Genomic DNA, 20,723 nt, shown 5'->3' with positions numbered 1-20,723 from the left:
AATCTTGTAAGTTAATGAGATTTTTATATTTTAGATTATTTTTGTAATGTATTTTGAATTAAAACTGAAATTGATTTTAACTGTGTTCAAATAATAAAGAAATATTATTTTATGGCCTAAAGATTTTAAATTTATTCAAATTTGAGTCTATAAAGTTAGTTAGCATATAAATGGAGAGATAAAAATTACAGATATTTACATCCATAGATAATGTTTTTATAAATGAAGAATCTATATATATATATATATATATATATATATATATATATATATATATATATATATATATATATATATATATGATGCTTAATTTTTAAAGTGTCCGGATTGTCGGGTCGAAAGCTGTGATTAATTTGGATACTTGGGTCGGATTGTGGGTTGACCCGTTTTTAAATTTAAAACGGTTAAAAATAAAATTAAAAATGTTAGAGGTATGTTTCAAACTTACAACCTAACAAAATAAATACAACTCTTTAACCAACTAGGCTACAAAGACTTTATATTTTAAATTCAACACCAAATTTGATAAACACGGGACGTTTTAATATTAATATAAGTTCAACTTTTTAACTAACTAATCTATATATATATATATAATGATGGTTAATTTTTAAAGTGTCCGGATTGCCGGGTCGAGAGCTTTGGTTGATTTGAATACTTGGGTCGGATTGTGGGTTGACCCGCTTTTAAATTTAAAACAGTTAAAAATAAAATTAAAAATGTTAGAGGTATGTTTCAAACTTGCAACCTAACAAAAACAAGTACAACTTTTTAACCAACTAGGCTACTAAAACTTTATATTTTAAATTCAACACCAAATTTGATAAACGCGGGACGTTTTAATATTAATATAAGTTCAACTTTTTAACTAACTAATATATAATGATGTTGAGTAAATTGATACTTGGGTTGGATTGTGGGTTGACCCACCCATAAATTTAAAACGGCTAAAAATAAAATTAAAAATGTTATCCGTAATTTTTTTTCACGGTTTTTTATATTATTACTCGTGCAAATGCACTGCCTAAATGCTAGTTATATAAATAGCCACTCCATGTAAATATATGTAAATATATACAAAGGAATGATTGGGGGATTGAATTTGAGGGAGGAAATGATGTAGCACAGTTTGATTAGTCAAAAAATAATAAATTTTTTCTCTATTCTCTCTCCTCACCTTTTATCTTTTTTCAATCAGTGATGTAGTGACACATCATTCTCTCCCTCATTCCTTCCCTCAAATTCTCCCTCCTCCTGTCCCTCCTCCTCGTATATATATATATATTTAAAATCACTCATATTTAAAAATATTTTATTGTCAAGTATCTCATTTAAATAAAAAAATATTTAAAAATATATAGTAATTATATATATATATATATATATATATTAAAAAAAAATCTGATAAAAATGGAAGACTGAAATTTTTGTGTGTTTGGTAAGTCTATAAAGACCAAACAAGACTATTTGTTAACAAATCTCATACAGATTAAATCAATATTATTTACCCAAAATAAAAAAAAAACAGATTACATTAATCTAAATATATTTATTAACTTTAATTTCAATTTTAACGAGTCTAAAGTAGAATTAACATGACAAACCACGTTTATGTTTTCGTTTCAATTTCTCATTTTAATTAATTTTAATATTCTATACATACATAATCTTAGTAAAGATTGTTTTACATGTGGTTCATAAATTTAGTGAAATAAAATCATACATTTCCTTCAAATTTATAATGTGCTCAAGGAAACATTTTTATAGAGTTGGAAAAATATAGATAAATTTTTTTAGATAACTTTTTTTGTGTGTGTATCACTGTATCTAATTCAAATGTTAATTTATATTAAAATTATAAAAATAATTTAATTAAATATATATTAATAAATTTATTCATATTTGTTTTTGATAAAGAGAAGTTAAAGAAATTAAAATCATCTTATGCAAGTCGTCACTAATGGGCTTCAGCTCAGTTTGAAGCAGCCCATTAATAAGCAGCCCAGTAGCTTCGTGTCTACAAAAGTCAAAGAATGGGTTTAATTTGCTAAGAAATATATATATGTAAAATAAATTAAAACAATTCCATAATAAATATTAATTAATATCTTCATTAAGTTACTTACCAAGTCTTTAAACTATAAATGGTATATAAACCCTCTGAGTGAGAACAATTTCATAAAAAAAAATCACTTCCACCATGAATTCTTCGAGTGCAACCATCATTAATCTTGAAGAGGGTTACGACTCGAGTAATGAAAGTGGGATTAGAGAAGCCAACTTTGTGGTTCCTCAATACCCTCCAACATTCCGTCCTTCTCCTATTACTCATAACATAGTCAGGTACCTCGAGAAAGATAAAGAAAAAGTAGTGGTGAAACAACACAATTCCGCTGCAGAACAACTAAACGATAGTCATTCAAGGGACCCTCTAGAATTGACACTATCGATGTCCTATATGGCATCACCGCTGTCGTTAGACTTGACTCTGGGCAATCCTTGGACGATCGGAAACAAACCCAACCAAAGGAAATCAAATGATGATAAGGAGAAGAAGCCTATACATGATCTTAAGTTATGGCATTAAGTTCTCAATAATTCATGCAATTTTAGTCAATAATAATGTATGAGTATGTTTATTATGACCATTGATCTCTTTATATTGGTCAATTTTAGTTCATTTTAATGCAATTTACTTATTGTTACATGAATAGGATGACATTTTACTTCAGTTTATTTAATATTTTTTTTTTTGTTTATTATTGTTTTTGAATGAAAGCGTCTCATTTAAAATAAAATAAAATCAAAGAAATTGTAATGTGAAATTCAAACTTGAGGTTAAATTTATTTAAAAATCAATTTAAACTTAATCAAATTCTTAAAATAGGTTGAAACATAGACTAATTATGTTATTAATAGTTTTTTATTGATACAATACATTGTCGCATCACCTCACGGGTTGGCAAGTGGAAAAAGTCTACATAAGCGATTAAAATGTCAAAAGTTTAATTTTCACAAAAAAAAAAAATTAAAAAATGTTTTAAATGAAAACGGAAGGTAACGGCGATAGGTGTTATCCTAGTTCACCAACCAAATAAAAAATTATTCTTATCCCCATTAGGTTAAAATGTAGACTTTGAATTGTAATAACTTTTTAAACTAAAAAAACATTTCATTAAAAATAGTCAAAATTTTAATAGAAGGCTAGTGTAATATTTTATGAATTATTATTCAAATTGTATTGTGAATTTTAATTTTATTTAGGGATAAAAATATTATTTGAATCATCATATAAATATTATCCAAATTTATTTCTAGATTGTTATTACTTTTAATAAACATAACAAATTCAATTTTTGTGAGATTAGATTAATATAAAAATATCTATATCAAAACATCTCTATTTGGACACAATGATCATGAAAAAAAATAAAGATTGATATTTATATCTGATAAATCTTATTAAAAATTTACAAAATCAAAATAATTAAATATTTATAAAATTAAACTTTCTTTTAAATTATAAGTCATATATCAAACAATAATAATAATATTTTTCAATTTTTAAATAAAATATTAATTTTGACATAAATTGTGACCAAACAATTTCCAAACATGCTCAAACCATGTAGTCATTTGTTTTAGAACAATCTTAGGTTTAATCAATCATAGTGCATAACCAAAATAAAATTTAAACAAAGTAATATTCAATTGGTTAACAAAACAAAATATAACTAAACAATTCATTTAAATTGTCAATTATATTTTAAATGAAACAAAATATCAAAGTTAACAAGAATATATCCCCAAACCTGCTGTTTTTATTATTTGCAACTTACTATAATTATATCACCATTACAATATGCCAACCTTCAAATAGAAAAGGCCTTCAAAATCAAATTTAGCTAAAATGGTCTCTTTTCGAATGAATGATTTTCGATTTTCACTAAACGTAGATAGATAATGCACAGTCTCTATATTGGGAGAGATCACCTGTTATAACCCATGTGTCTAGATGCACCAAATGGGGAGGCACCAAATGAGGTAGTTTTGGGGGCAACTGTTTTTATTGGGGTCTTCTTCTTCTTCGCTATCTTTGTTTCAGCACGGAGCCATGACTCCACCACTGAGAGCAAATTCCCCGCGTTTTTCAACTCCTTGAGATCGCTTAACTTTTCGGTCTTATTCAATTCACCATCTTGGATATATGCCAGATCTGTTGCCCAATCCTCTAGACCATCAAAGATATGGGTTGCATACACAATTATAGCTCCTCTCTACATTCACAAATGATCGAAAACAAGTAAAATTCCAAGGTTATACCTTTTCTTCACATTCATCATGATTCTAAAAGATTTATATCTGTTATTTTGTAAAAAATCACAATAATGTATAAAATAATCTGGATCATGATTATCTGAAGCAAATGAAACAAAAAATCGAGCATAATTTGGATCATGATTTAGAAATATGATTTGTATCCCAAAATAAAGCAACCAAAACAAATCTTATACAAAACGAAAAAAAAACTTTCAATTTTAACTCGCACGCACAACTAGATTGCAACATAATACTAGTTTCCAAATTGACTCGTTACCTGCTCGCATTCTTCCTTAAAATAGTTAAGCAAATCAATCCTTGCAACAACATCTAAATCAACTGTAACTTCATCAAGCAAAAGGACCTGCACAAAAGCATGACAAGATAAGAAAATAATCACAGTATAATAATCATTTAAAGAAGGAAGAAAAGGGACATGGGTAAAAGGATTATTTCATGTTTACAAACTCTAAATGCATTGACCAACCACCAGTAATCCACATAAAAGACACAAACGTAACTATAAAGATCCTTTTGCAACTTCTGGATATATAAAGTGAAGTATTGTCTATTAACTTACCTTAAAAGGGTGCAAAAGACCCATGCAGATTTGAACTCGACGACGTTGCCCATCAGAAACTTTATGCATTCTCCATTTCAGGTCAATGTCAAGCAGTTCAATTAGCTTCTCTCGTCTAATTGGATCAACACCTTCAACTGAATCGTAAAAGGAAAATAAGAAGCAGTGTTATTGAGCGGTTTACAAGCTAGACTAAGAGTAATGATACAAAGAGTTTGGTGTTGCCATTGCTCATACTTTGTCTAAAAAGAGAATGAAATTGGAGATACTATATATATTTATTCTCGAGACAGTTCTCTTCAATGAATGTTTTAAGGAAAGTTTCAATTACCTCCAAATATCATGTGCTCCGCAGAGAAGTCTCCTTGAAGAGGAATCTCTCCCTGAATAAAGCATACAATGTATATTTAATCATGTACCACTCTTTGAACAGGAAACAAAGGCTGACCACAAAGAGTTTTCAAGAAAATTCAGAACACCTGTAATTGGTGAACAATATAACAGTTGGGAAATTGTGATGTTGAAACTCAAAAGGAAATTTAAACTCGAAACTCGACAGTAAACTTCCCACAAAGACAATAAAATCATTATAACCCAAAACAAAGTTTCCACTTTCCAGGACATTTCAACTTGTAAATCAAATACATACAACAAGCTAATTATCTGATGCCTTGGTGGACTAGGATAATACTTACAGCACATCCGACAGTTTTACTCCAAGATTCTCCCAAATAAGCCAAGTCGCCGCTGCAAACTAGATGTGTATCATGAAAAGCAGAGCCATTTAGCACCTGAACCACATCCTTACCACCGACCATATGCTTTCCTGCTAAGATCCTTAGCAAAGTTGTCTTTCCTACACAATATATGACAGTGAATGATTAAGTTCCATAAGGTGAGCTTCACCACATGATCTTTAATTATGTTCAAAGGAAATTGGAAAAGATAACCAAGCATTTTCATATTAATGAAATCAACAATTCAATGATTGCAACTAAATAATTTCAGTAACAAGAAGATATTTGAATCATAACAGGGTCCAAAAGATAGCAGAAAGAAGAAGTAATACCAGATCCATTGGCGCCGACAAGAAGGCAGCGCGATCCAGGTGAAATGTTGAGGCTAAAGTCCCAAAACAGGGGAGATTGAGTATCATATTCGAATTGCATACCAGTTACACGAATTCCTTTCGACACTTTCTCCATCTGAAAACAGCGAATTTCAGAAGCTCTCTCCTTCTAAAAAGTGACTGACTTGGATTTCCGGTGATATCCCACTTCAGCTTTGCGCTTCTTTCTTCTGAAGTCCTCTTCCCGCCGGGGTTATAAATGGAGGAGAGATCCGCTTTCAAATTCTACCGCTGCCCACCTAACTATTGCGCGGTCGACGTGTTTGTTCTTGCTCCACATTCAATATATATATATATATATATATATATATATATATATATACTTTATTTTCTTAGAAATTGTATGATTGAAAAGATTATAGTTTTAAAAATGTCTTCTGTTTTATCCAGATTCTAATTATATATTTTTGTTACAAGGAAATAATGGAAAATTGTATAATTTATAATTATAAATTATTTTGTTTAATTAAAATAAAATTATTCTACAAGTTAGATATAGAGATGTGACAATTGGAAAGTGGGAGTGCATTACTAATTTATCATTCCTATTTTTTTTTTAATTAAGAGATTTTCATGTGGTTATTGAAAAATGTTTTGGGGATGTTTTTTTATATCATATAGTAAAAGGAAAATTATATACAAGGTTGTTTTTATATAATATATTAAAATTATATATTATTATAAAAAAAATTAAAACTCTGATAAAAAAATTAAAATTGTTGATGTTATATATAAATTGCGACAAAGGTTTGTGATTAATCTAGGCAAAATTACAAAATTGAGAGAAAGTCTGGTTTCATCTATAATCAACTACCATTAAACTATTATAAATTTTGTCTTTAATTAAGAAAATATATATATAAGAGATGTTAGGTAGATGAAATTTGGAAAGTGAACGTGAAAAGAATAGGCTTAATTTGATGGTTAAAAAAATAAATAAGTTTTTCTAACCAATAACTTTGTTATCCTCCCCTATTATTTCTCATATATATATATATATAAATATAAATATAATGTTACAAAAATATGAAATAAAATGTACAATAAATGACCAATTTTAGAGATTTATTCATGAAATGTGTTTAACATACTCAAAAACTAAAATATTTTTAGATTGATAACTGATTTGTCTTTTAATAACTGAAAATATATAAGTGGTTAGAATGTTAAAAATAAAGTAAAGTGTACGATTTAACGAAGTCATCTAAATACAATCTTGATTGAAGACACGTGTTATAGACATTTTTTTTTATAATAGTTTTACTCTCTTTGTGCTGAAACTTATAGTAGATGGTTGTCTCTCAGAGTACACTGAATCTAGTATTGATTCAGCACTAAAATTACTGCACAACGAACTTGACAAAATATCTGAATCGATCACTGAATTTAAAAAAAATATGTCGAGTCAAGAACTCAAAGAACACTCAATTGAGTGAATGTCTTATTTTGTCAAGTTCATTTAAGAGTGAATGTCTTATCAATTAATACCAGAAATTTGTTTGAATTTGGTCCGAAATTATATTATGAAACTAAATAATATAAATTATATTTTATGATTACAGTGTTATTTTAAGGGGCTTAATTACACTTGTGGGATTTATTTGAAGAAAAAAAAAATGGAAAAATTCTTCCGCCATTAGAAGCAGACGCGAATGCTCGTTTCCCGCCGTGACAGTAATCCACTCTCAACTCAACGGTTCCAGAGACACGATCGATCGATCGATCAATCGATTCAACCAAAACTCCATGAAAGTAACCTCTCATCAATTGTTCACTTTTTTCAAATCCCCATCTTAATTCAACACCCCTACTCGGAACCCTATCTATTTCTCACCTAGGGTTTTACATCCCCAAACCATGCCGTCCGTCCCATCTCCAGGTAAAATCATTCGTCTCGAGCTCGAGAACTTCAAGTCTTACCAAGGACACCAGATAATCGGTCCATTCTTCAACTTCACTGCTATAATCGGCCCTAATGGCTCCGGCAAATCCAACCTCATGGACGCCATTAGCTTCGTCCTCGGCGTCCGTACTGGTCAGCTTAGAGGTTCTCAGTTGAAGGACTTCATTTATGCTCTTGATGACCGAGATAAGGAGCAAAAAGGAAGGAAGGCGTTTGTTAAGCTGGTTTACTTGCTCGGTAGCGGAACAGAGATTCAGTTTACCAGAACTATTACTCCGGCCGGTGGAAGTGAGTATAGGATTGATGGGAGGGTTGTTAATTGGGATGATTATAATGGAAAGTTGAAGTCGCTTGGCATTCTTGTTAAGGCACGCAATTTTCTGGTCTTTCAGGTACTCTATCGAAACCTTAACATGGATAAAGTTATTATATTGTTAATATTGTTTTTGCTTTCATCTTGATAATTGTTGCTCCTTGGATAAATTAACTGCATATAGAACCTCTAGAAGAACGATTAGACGTGAATTAAGTAAAACATCATAAGTTAACTGCATCCTCTGTAGTCTGTCTTAAAAAGGCTTAAACATGAGCTCAGTGAGGTTAAATATTATGTTGCATGCTAAATGGAGAGGAAGGGAGGATGTGGTTCATATTTAATTGTACTCGGCAATGGCTTGAGAAGAGTGCACGATGCTACTTTCTTTGGATTTCTTATTCTTCATCAAGTTTCTATAGTAGTTCTCTGCCTTTACGTGTAGGGTGATGTGGAATCAATTGCATCAAAAAACCCCAAAGAACTTGCTGCACTAATTGAGCAAATATCTGGGTCTGAGGATCTCAAAGACGAGTATGAGAAACTAGAAGAGCAAAAGGCCAGAGCCGAGGAGAAAGCGGCACTTGCTTATCAGAAAAAAAGGACAGTAGTGTCTGAGAGGAAGCAAAAGAAAGAACAGAAAGAAGAAGCTGAGAAACATCTTCAGTTTCAAACTCAACTGGTACAGATAAACTTTTCTCAACTGATTTCCTGTTATATTACTTTTTTTTTGGTACAGGCAAGCTTAAAAATCTAATCAATCAGGAATAAATGTATGTGGCACATTTATTTTTGTGAATAATCATATGGCAAATATAGAACCTTATTGCAAGAAATCAGATATCAATATCGCCATATCCCGCTTGTGACTGGAGACTTAGAGTTCTCACTTTTATATGATTGACTGATTTAGATGTGGTTCTCTCATTCACGACACCGATATCAACTGCAACTGATTTTGCTTTGTAAAAACTGGGATGGTTTTCTACTCTCATTGGCTTTGTAGTGTTCTTTGTGATAAATAGAACTGTTCTCACAAGTATTCTTCTGCCAGATTAGTTCCAACTTTATAGTTAAAATGCTCCATTTAAAGGAACACCTTAATTGGAACTAGTTATCCAATAATGATTAAAACACATGCATATTATTCTAATGGTTCTAACTCGATTGTAAAATAAAATAATGATTATGGTTGACGTTGTATGTAAGTTGAAATTATATCATCAGGCATCATGCCAGTTGATGGATTCCAGCAATTTGTGTGCTGTTTTTCTATTTTTTCTCTAGAAAGTATTTGTGGATTGCAAGGTTATTTTATTATGTTAGATATAATAAAGGTTTCTTTGCAATCTTTTTCATTTGTATAACCCACAATGATGGTTTCCTAATATATTTTTTCCTACTGCAGAAATCTGTGAAGAAAGAACACTTCCTTTGGCAATTGTGGAATTTTGAAAAGGATATTGAGAAGGCCAATGAGGACCTTGAAGATGATAAAAAAAGTCGAGAAGAACTTGTTCAGGAATCTTCAGGTTATGAACATGAAGTGGCCATAAAGAAGAAAGAACAAGCTAAATATTTGAAGGAGATTGCACTATGTGAAAAGAGAATCTCAGACAAAAACAATAGAGTTGACAGGAATGTATGTTCTTCCCTCAATGTCTCCTTTTAATCAATTACTTACTTGATTTTTCTTGACACTAATTTTCCAGAGCAAATGCATTATATGCCCTAAGGGCCACCCATTTATATATATAACCTCCAACTTGTGATAATCAAGCAAATTGCCCCAGAGTTTAGACAGCTTGTAGTCAGAAAATTTGTCAACAAACCCTCATATGCATGCTTTCCTTGTCATCAGTTTTTGTTTAATGTATTGTGTTGACATGGCAGTCACTTCAGCAAAAAATGGCTAACATGACAGCCATGCATGTGGGCGTTTGTTGACCGTTTCATTTATTGTTGCCATTAAATCAGGGAGGTTTAATTAAATGACAATAAGTCATTTCCCAAAAAAAAATCAAAAAAATCAGGGAGGAAATATGTTCCAAACGGGTTCACATTAGGTTTGTATGTCAATTTTCCATAAATTCAGATTATATTTATATATTTTCATATTTCCAATCGCAAAACTAATAGTTTGGTTTTAAACATGACTCATCTTTGGTATATGCGGCAACTCGTTATGCCTTATGGAATTGTATACTCCTAGAAAGTATCCAAAACTGTAATAAGAACAAGTGTAAGTTGCCAATAAGAACTGGGAATCAAACTAGAAATATGTTTCCATTACTTCTATTCTTGTCTCCTTGCCTTCACGGGTGAGTGTGATAAGGACAACCAGACAAGCAAACTTTTCTGAAGTTAGCAGCCTGTCTTTGGTTGGAAGAGGGCATGCTTTCCACCCCGATCATAGATGCATTTGAAATTGATTAGAACTGTTCAGTAATAAATGAACATAGACTTATACTTTAAAGGGTTGCAGAATTCTGTAGTTCTGGGAATTTACCTTAGTTTTTTTTGCTCATTCCTGCGTTATTTTGTAATTGTTTGTTTGAATCTTCCAGCCAAGGTTTTGCTTCTTTTGCTGTCAGAGATAATAAAGCAAGCATATATCAATTAACTCCAATCTGAAACCATATTTGTGGTTCAAATTTGCTTTATAAATCTTTGTTTCTTTTGCTTACGAGGCATATGATGCTTAACAATTTCAAACTAAGCCAATTTAGTCATCTAATGCAACTTCCAACCATTGTGACATTTGTGCCAATGCTGTTAAAAATAGACAGATATTTCTAACATGAATGCATATTTCCGGCTTAACTTGCTCTCATTTTGCAGCAACCTGAGCTTCTGAAACTAAAGGAGGAATCTTCTCGCATTGCCCACAAGATCAAAAGTGCTGAGAAGGATCTTAAGAAAAAAAAAACAGAAAGAAGGAACCATGCAGAAGAAATAAAAAAGCTGCATAATGACTTACGGGACCTCACTAAACAACTGGAAGATCTACATGAGAAGAGTAAAGAAGCTGACCAGAAGCTCCAGTTAGTTGGTGATCAATTAGCGATATATAACAATATGTATGTGGTAGATTTCTCTTAGTTTGCTGAAACAATTCAATTTTGCTTCTATACACAGACTGTTAATTCAGCTGTTATTAGACTATGACATACAAATCACATAGACCATGGGAGATGAGATTAGCTGTTAAATTCGTAATTTTCGCTCTAAGATCGTTTTATTCGTAAAATTATCTCAACTTGTCTTTATTGGTCTTGGATTGGCAGAGTAACAACAAAGAATCCCGGGAATGCGGCACCATTATCCTTCAAAATTAAATGATGACATTTTCCCTAGAAGTATACTATTGAAAGTGCAATGCTTTGCATGCTGATTTCTTGCAGAGATAATTAGTTATATTACTGTGTTTGGCATATACATTAGCAAACTCATGCACAGCTGTTTGAGCAATTTAACTTGGGAATCTGTATATTTTGCTCAAACAACCTTGAAATTTTTGCTTAAATGTTACACAATAATCAATTTAGTTTCATAGGTGAATTACTTTTTTTTTATTGTGTTTTTTCAGAAAGGAAGAGGCTGGGATGAAGACTGCAAAGTTAAGAGATGAGAAAGAGGTCCTGGACAGGCAACAACATTCAGATATTGAAGTTCAGAAGAATTTGGAAGAGAATGTGCAACAGTTGGAGAATAGGAGGCAGGAATTGGAAATGCAGGAGAAACAAATGCGAGCAAGGATGGAGAAGATTCTTGATTCAGTTGTGAAACACAAGGAAGAACTTACACGGGTGCGAAAGGAACAACGTGAGATGAGTGAAAAACTTGGAACTTCCAGGTTAGTCAACATAAAACTGTAGAATACTTTTAGACTGTCCAATAATTCTTGCAACTTTTCTGCTTTGATTTCTTTTAATTTGACCAGTTAGATTATGTGCGTGCACACATTTAGTTATATTTTTGAATTAATACGAGATAAACAATGCACCATAATTATACATGTTAGATGGCAATAATAATTTCATATTAATTTCTTCAGTAAAAAATGTTTCTCATAGATAAGGATAGAGATAGTTATAGGTAGGATGATCAATCCACCCGCCAAAACAACCAAAACTATATCTAATGTATTCTATCGGCTTAGGGTCAGATATTGATTGTGTACAACGGATTTAAGTTAATTGGATTGCCCTATATAACATCCCTACGTCCCCACCACTCTTCTTCTTCGATTCTCAATAGCCCGAAGCCACCCAAATGTAAATCAACTTTAAGTGATTCACACATTAATAGAATTGCTTATTGATTTTGCTGCTCCTTACTCTTTCTGTCTTACCTTGCAGTATGTTTTATTAATGTCTAATCTTTTTTCTATTTATTTGCTGTGACAGGAGGAAACATGAAATGCTGAAAGCTAAAATTAATGAAGTTGACAACCAGCTTCGTGAATTGAAGGCTGATAGATATGAGAACGAGAGGGATGTCAGGTTGTCTGAGGCTGTTGAAACTTTGAAGAGCCTGTTTCCCAGTGTCCATGGTCGCATGACTGATCTTTGTAGGCCAACACAGAAAAAGTATAACCTTGCTGTTACAGTTGCAATGGGTAAATTTATGGATGCTATTGTTGTTGCAGATGAACATACAGCTAAGGAATGCATCAAGGTACTCTTTTATGAATGATATACTTATTTATGTTCTCGCCTTTTCTTCTTGTTCAATGATGCATAGTTTTGGGTTTTAGTTGCATGTCAGTTCACCATTCATCACACACTTTGATATCTTGCACATATTTTGAAATAGATACCTAACTTATAGAGTGGACCATATTGACCTATCTAGCAAACACTTGATAATACTATTAGCATAATAAGAACAATATCCTTTACAATTGGTAGTGATAATCTCCTTTCTGTAACATTAGATGGTGTGATTTTATTTTGTAAACCCTCCACAACTTTTAAAGTTCAAACACCTCCTTTTTTATAGCATGATATTAGAACTGGCTAATATAGATAATAGTATTAATGCAAACACAACTTGTTTGGTTGTCTTTTTAGTATTTAAAGGAGCGGAGGCTTTCTCCTTTGACATTCATACCTCTTCAGTCAGTTCGTGTGAAGCAAATCACTGAGAAGCTGCGAGCCTTACGGGGGACTGCTAAGTTGGTCTTTGATGTAATACAATATCCTTATTATGGTCTGTTGTCTCATTTTTGTCCTCTTAAGCAGTTACCTAATTTTTATGCATGCAGTATTTTAGTTATGAGCCTTCTATATACATTTTATTTTTCTGCTTCTCTTTTTCTGTTTCCTTTTTGTTGTGTCTCTCTTACATGCTTTCCACATTCGACATTATAAGTATAACCTATATGCTAGAGAATAAACTTGTTGAAATGTTAAGTCCTAATCTTGGTTCTCTGGTAAGATATTTTGCTATTTTAAAAACCCACTTAAAAGCTAAACTTTTTATGCTCGTCTTTGATTGACATTTAGAGAGATTAGAAAAGTATGAGAGAAGATAAGTTGTCATTTACGTTATTATCTTCTAAGTGGAGGGGAAGTTAGGAAATGAGAGTTGTATGATTTCAACTTATTTTGTTTACCTTGATTTGGAGGATGAATGAAGGAGAAGAGGGAGAATCATTAAAAATGCGTGGAAGATGCTTGCTATATCTCTGGTGTATTGTTTAATCTCATAACTTACTTTTCCAAATACACAGTAAAATCCTTCATTCTCTTTTCTTCTCCCTTCCATGCCTGATGGATCCTAGATAAATAAATGTTTAGTAATGTACTCAATAATAATGTCAATATAGTCCCCCTTCACATGCTACTCCCACTTGCATTTGTAGAAACGAACTTACATAATATAATAGGAGAACACTCATTGTAGTAATACTATAGCACATTGGCTAATAGAAGGTTACTGGTAGGGGCTAATATAATGCTTATAGTGTTCTAGGACTTATTTTCATTTTTGGCACCATATTCTTGTTCTTTGCTGAGGAACATTCTATTCTGTATTGGTGGTGGAAATGAGTGATTGTCTTGGGACTAGGGTTGTTTACTTAACAATCACACATTTGACCCAACTTTGGAGAAAGCTGTTCTATTTGCTGTTGGTAATACCCTAGTTTGCGATGATCTTGAAGAAGCCAAGACTCTGAGCTGGAGTGGGGAGCGGTTTAAAGGTATTATATAGTTTGTCATTGTTTTCCTTTTTCTTGATCCTCCTTTATTCTCCACTGGACTTGTGTAATATGGTTTATTGCGTTCTCGCAGTTGTGACAGTTGATGGTACTCTTCTCACGAAAGCTGGTACGATGACTGGTGGTACTAGTGGTGGCATGGAAGCAAGGTCACATAAATGGGATGATAAAAAAGTTGAAGGTTTGTTGGATTAGCAACCATCTGTATACTTGTATATTTTCATGGAAAGTATTGAACTTTCTTTATACTTGTGGCAGCTCTGAAGAAGAAAAAAGAGGGATTTGAGTCAGAACTGGAAGAACTGGGGTCAATTAGGGAGATGCAACTTAAAGAATCGGAAGCATCTGGTAAAATCAGCGGACTTGAAAAGAAAATCCAATATGCAGAAATTGAGAAGGTAACTGAATTGGTCTTGTATCTCATATATACTTTTGCGCCTTCCATTGGGTCTTGAAGACAACTAAAATTTTGTTATTATATGCCCTTAGAGTGGAGTCTTGTCCATCTTTTTCGACTCTGAGCATGATCCCTAGACTGTGCTCATGTTTCTTTTGTTAAGTTGCTTTGTTTACATTATTTTTTCATTGTCACCTTGTCATGAACAACCCTTCAAAAGTATGACATGAAAGCTTGTTAGGCATGGTCACTTCAAATTATAGCAGCTTAAGTGCTTTACATAGTTGATTGGCCTACTCTTTCCTTGTGACTGTTTTTTTGTTGTGTCCTCCAGATTTAGCATTTACTTATCATTATCCTTTCTTCGCTTAATTGGATTTAGCATCTACTTGGTCCATCGGTTCATCTGTGAATCATGGCACAATTTTATGTAATAGAGTGAAAAAAGCGTAGTGGCTAGCAGATGCAATGCATACCCCCAGGTTCACTGGATTTTTTTTTGTAATATGTGAAGATCTTGATTTGAAGGGAGAGAGAGGGGTGAGAGACAAACAGGTTGGAGTTTCCATGGAGGTTGATTGACTTCAAGTTACTAATTGAGTGTTGATGTGCATTGATGTTGTCTACCATAAAGGAAGCATTGCCGACTTCCTCACAGCACAATGTAAATTGAACCTCTTAAGTGCAATAATAATGCTACTTCATTTTCGCCATGATTTGTTAGTTAGTCTTGAAACTTTTTCATCTTCAACTTTATGATTGCTGCTAGTTTTGCATGATGGTAGCATCGTGATAAAATGATACCATAATAAGATTAGGTCCATCTAAGCAGAGTAATATGTGAGGGAATACCTAAATTCTATGACCTGACAAATAACAGTTTCGACAGTTGAATCATGTCTTTGTAGAACTTGGTCAAATAGAAGATTTATAGGTGATTCATTAGTTAAGATGACAACCAGAAAGGCCTTAATTGGATTCAATACAATAGCTTTTGTTTCTTGTACCTTTTTATTTTTATTCACTTCTAAACTTTCTTTGATCTCTGTATAACATGCTAGTACTTGCATTTATTGGCGATGCATTTTAAATCATTTACATTTTTATGATCTGTTGCAGAAAAGTATTGAGGATAAGTTATCAAATTTGAAGCGTGAAAAGGCAAATATCAAAGAAGAAATTAACCGCATTAGGCCCGACCATGAGAAGGTACTATTCTGATCATTTGCTACATCTGTATGTATGTCAATGATAACCTATAAAAATAAAATGTCCATTATGTTCTTTGTTGATGCAATCATGTTCACTGTGTTTTTACAGTTCAACAACATTGTTAGTGAAAGGGCTTCAAGGATTTCATTGTTAGAGAGGAGAATAAATGAAATCGTTGATTGTACCTACAAGAAATTTAGTGAGTCTGTTGGTGTGAAAAATATTCGCGAGTACGAAGAAAACCAGCTAAAGGCTGCTCAACAGTTGGTAGACCAAAGGCTAAGCCTAAGTAGTCAGCAATCGAAGCTAAAATACCAGTATGTCTACATCTTGTTCTCAATGGTTGTGCTTTTGTGTATTATAAGTTTTCATGTACCTCTTGAGCTGAATATTGGGAAAACAATATGCATGAGCATTAAAAGTTATTGATGATCTGACATGTTAGGTTCCCTACTTTTGATCATTGATGGGGATCTACTTTTGGGTAGCTCTTATTATTGGGTATTATAAGTTTTCCTTTGTTGTATTGGTTCTAATTCTATTTTTTTCCACCGATTATATATGAAAAGAAAGCTGATTACAATATTCATTTTCTTTTGCCTGCCTACACTTACTGTACAGAAAATTCTCATTAATTATATATATTATTATCTTTAAAAGCTTGTCCTAATTATTAGGAATAATAATCATCTTTTGTTAAATGTAAAATTCTAAGGATAATGATCCCGCCAATATAGGGATTAAGGGTTATCGCAGGAAATTCTTGTAAACATGTATTTGAAGGGCACTATCCATGGAATAAAATTAACACACAAGTATTCCAAATTTTGCATAATATCAGAGCCTTGTGAGTCTCACAAGTGATTTGATCATCCTGAAAAACCTATCCCACACTAGTACACCTTCAAGGTCACCTATTCCACAACTTTTGGCACGTTTAATACGGGAATTTGGAAAAAGATTCAGGCTGACTTATGTACTTTGATTTGACATGCTTATCATTAATATAGGGCTCGCCTTCCATGGTTAGAGAATCTCCTCAGGAATATAAGATTTTCAGGAGGCTGATATTTTTATGTTGTTTTTTTTCTTCTTTCTCCAGGTTGGAGTATGAACAAAATCGTGATGTGGATGCTCCTATAGCAAAGCTGGAGTCTACTCTTGCTACTTTAAGAAATGCTCTAGAGGAGGTTAAGACTAAGGACTCTGCTCTTAGGTTATCAATGGAAAATGCAACTGGTGATATTGACGATTTGAAGGTGGAGGTTCAAGGTATGTTTCAATTTCTTCTTCCACCCCTTATTGTCTTGCTTATTTATCATGTAGAATTCATACCATGATTTAAAGTCTAAAATTTCATCAATGGTCTGACAAATATGTGCAGTCATTTTTGTCTTCATTGTATAGATCATCAGTCATCCTGGTTCCTTTATATATATGTACCCCTTTGCATATCCAAATCTTTTGTAATTCTTGTTCATTGTTTGTATTCAGGCATTTATCCCTTGGTTCTTCTTCAAGGATGGTTTTGCTCACCATTTTTCTTCATTCATGACTTGTATTTTGGTTTACATATTTTTGTAGGAGCTAACTGATCATTTTTCACTTTCTTAAGCCTTTTACTAACCATCCAAGTAATGAAAAAAATAATCTAAACGTTGGATTAGTTCATATAACCTGTCACATATTAATCATAATAGATAGCTATTGTGGATTGTCACAAATAATTCTTCAGGGATATGATGATAAGTTGATAACCAAGTTTTTTCTGTAACAATGATTTCATTAAGCTAGGATAAATGCAAAGGACACATCTACTGTAGAAAATCAAACAATTTCAGTACAAGTCACGGCATGAACTGCCACGAATTAAGCCAAAAAGGTAAAACATCATAAGATATGAAGTACCAAAGGTACACTTGTCACTGCATAAAATGCCATTAGAAATTAAAATATCTTTAAACTGAAAAATGATAAATACTCTTAAGCTTTAAAACTTGATGCTTAGCAGTTGCAGCTGTCTTTTCTCATCCAGTCATCCTTCATTCTTAGTATGATGTGTATTAAATTGATGTGTTATAGGTACTTAGTAGCTAGAGGTTATAGCAGTTAGAAGCAGTTATTGATAGTATTATAAATAAGTAGTGTGTAATATGTATTATGTTGAATATTGAATCATTTTTCATCCTGCCTAAGGGTTCTTCTCTTCTTTTTAATGAATGTGGAAATGCTTAAATTGTTCTCTGCATTGCTGAACAAGGGAACCGAGCAATAGCTTTCATCGAACATGAAATCATTACCAAATAACCTGCACATCTTGCTGATTCCGATTTTCCTTTTTCCTAATGGATAGAGTGGAGGTCTAAGTCAGAGGGTTGCGAGAAGGAAATACAAGAGTGGAAGAAAAAAATTTCCAATGCCACAACTAATATAAGTAAACTTAATCGCCAGATTAAATCAAAGGTCAGACTAATGCCAAGTTTTCCTAATTTCACTTAGAATTATTAGATCATGCCAAAAGCAAACTGTAACAATTTCAATTCTTGGTTTACAGGAAGCGCAGATAGAACAGCTTACTCTGTCCAGGCAGGATACTTTGGAGAAATGTGAATTAGAACATATAGACATTCCGACTATATCGGATCCAATGGATGTGTCATCACCAGTTCCAGCACCAGTAATCGACTTTAGTGAATTAAGTAGATCACATTTGCATGATAAGAAACCTGCTCAGCGAGAGAAACTGGAGGCAGAATTTAACCAGAAAATCAGTGCCTTAATTTCTGAAATTGAAAGAACAGCCCCAAATCTGAAGGCCCTGGATCAGTACGAGGCTTTGCTGGAGAAGGAAAAAGGTGTAAATGAAGAGTTTGAGATTGCCAGGAAAGAAGAGAAGGAATGTGCTGATAAATTCAATTTAATTAAGCAGAGGAGGTAATGACATTGCCTTTCTATGAACCATTTTTATTTTGGAAGAAGGTAAAAATAATTTTTACATAAAAAATTGATAGCACAAAAAGGCTATACTCTCATGCCTCAAGAAAGCAACAAATAGGCTGCTCTCATGCCCATAATAAAGTTAAAAATACATCAATGTGTGTCTATTTGAAATAAACTTAAAATGAAAGTTAGCACAAGCCAAACAAAAAACTAACTGAATAATTATGGATCATTTCATTGACTATGTTAAAACCTCCCAACCAGATACGTTCCCAGCCCTTTAAAAAAATGACAAAGAAGTGAAAAACAATCTTTTGATTCTATCTTTCTTTCAAATGCCCTTACATATGAACCATTGTTCAAACTTGATCAGTCTTTCTCCTGCTGCATGATAATTTACTGTCAGATATAACCTATTTTGAAAGAAAACCTTGAGAAGATTTTATTAAGGTTATGAGGAAGAAATTATTGCAGAATAATTGTTTCGCCTTCATTTCAAAAGGAGATAAGGGTTTGGATATGTGTTGATCTTACAAGTAGAAACACATCAATTAATTAGCCCAATCATTTGGCCTGTGACTACTCCCCTTTGCATGCACAAAATTCTCCTCTTTGCATTCTACATACTGCAATATTCTTTTGATAGTGTTGTACTTGATGTCTTGATTTGCGCTAGAGCTTTGGAGCTCTAACTAGGTAATAATGTTGTCTCTATATAGGTGTGGACTGTTTATGGAGGCATTCAATCACATATCAGGAAATATTGACAAAATCTACAAGCAACTTACAAAGAGCGACACTCATCAGCTTGGAGGAACAGCATATTTGAACCTGGACAATGAAGATGAACCGTTTTTACACGGCATCAAATATACTGCTATGCCCCCAACAAAGCGTTTTCGTGATATGGAGCAACTTTCTGGTGGTGAGAAGACTGTTGCTGCTCTTGCATTGCTTTTCTCCATCCACAGGTTTGTATACTTTAGTCCAAACATATGTAGTTTTTTTTTCTTAATCTTGTTTTCACTATATATTATTATTATCATTACAGTTATAGGCCATCTCCATTCTTTATATTGGATGAAGTGGATGCTGCGTTAGACAACTTGAACGTGGCTAAAGTTGCTGGATTCATCCGATCAAAATCGTGTGAAGGAGTTCATAATAATGAGGATGTCCCGTCTGGAAGTGGATTCCAAAGCATAGTGATTTCTCTCAAGGATATATTTTATGACAAGGCTGATGCTCTGGTTGGAGTTTATAGAGATTCCGGAAGAGGGTATGTTCCATAACCCTTATTATATTATACAAAAATACACTAGTTACTGTCAATAAACTTATTGGGACTCTGCTCCTCCTTATTGTTCTGCCTTTTATTATTATTATTCTCTGTAGTTGCTCGGGGACGTTGACTTTTGACTTGACCAAGTATCGGGAGTCATAAACGCGAGAAAGGAAAGGTAAGGTTTAATTTGTAAAAAGAAGTTGCACCAGTAGGTTTGGATTATTAGGAGGAATTACTTAAATATGTAATGATAGAGATAAGAAACATTCTATTATTAATGTTTTATGTATTTGTGAGATACATCAACTATTCTCGTTCTCCATTTGGTATCTTTTATTAATCTCTTTTGCCACTTTTTTCAAATAAATACCTAATGTAATCATTGTGTAATTGTCGTAACCTACTATTTGGCATTTAA

At 32.6% G+C, this 20,723-nt stretch overlaps 2 protein-coding genes across 2 annotated transcripts; one reads left to right on the top strand and one right to left on the bottom strand.

Annotated features, from left to right (window-relative positions):
- Positions 1 to 3,807: 3,807 nt before the first annotated feature.
- Positions 3,808 to 6,279, bottom strand: LOC124938360 (ABC transporter I family member 19-like). The gene is made up of 6 exons (XM_047478783.1): positions 5,970 to 6,279; positions 5,596 to 5,756; positions 5,232 to 5,283; positions 4,901 to 5,037; positions 4,598 to 4,684; positions 3,808 to 4,277 (listed from the first exon to the last, which is right to left on the bottom strand). The coding sequence occupies exons 1-6, from the start codon at positions 6,103 to 6,105 to the stop codon at positions 3,990 to 3,992; spliced, it is 861 nt and encodes a 286-aa protein (XP_047334739.1). The 5' UTR covers positions 6,106 to 6,279; the 3' UTR covers positions 3,808 to 3,989.
- A 1,355-nt stretch (positions 6,280 to 7,634) lies between these two features.
- Positions 7,635 to 20,660, top strand: LOC124940350 (structural maintenance of chromosomes protein 1). Its single transcript, XM_047480863.1, has 18 exons — positions 7,635 to 8,324; positions 8,691 to 8,927; positions 9,654 to 9,887; positions 11,087 to 11,325; positions 11,835 to 12,101; positions 12,655 to 12,925; positions 13,321 to 13,445; positions 14,344 to 14,453; positions 14,545 to 14,652; positions 14,730 to 14,869; positions 15,988 to 16,077; positions 16,189 to 16,397; positions 17,183 to 17,352; positions 18,434 to 18,543; positions 18,635 to 19,014; positions 19,740 to 19,991; positions 20,072 to 20,299; positions 20,416 to 20,660. The coding sequence occupies exons 1-18, from the start codon at positions 7,887 to 7,889 to the stop codon at positions 20,462 to 20,464; spliced, it is 3,657 nt and encodes a 1,218-aa protein (XP_047336819.1). The 5' UTR covers positions 7,635 to 7,886; the 3' UTR covers positions 20,465 to 20,660.
- The last annotated feature ends 63 nt before the right edge of the window (positions 20,661 to 20,723 follow it).

This window comes from Impatiens glandulifera, chromosome 5, assembly GCF_907164915.1.
Source record: "Impatiens glandulifera chromosome 5, dImpGla2.1, whole genome shotgun sequence".
Taxonomy (NCBI): domain Eukaryota; kingdom Viridiplantae; phylum Streptophyta; class Magnoliopsida; order Ericales; family Balsaminaceae; genus Impatiens; species Impatiens glandulifera.
This window is presented reverse-complemented; position numbering and strand designations above follow the sequence as displayed.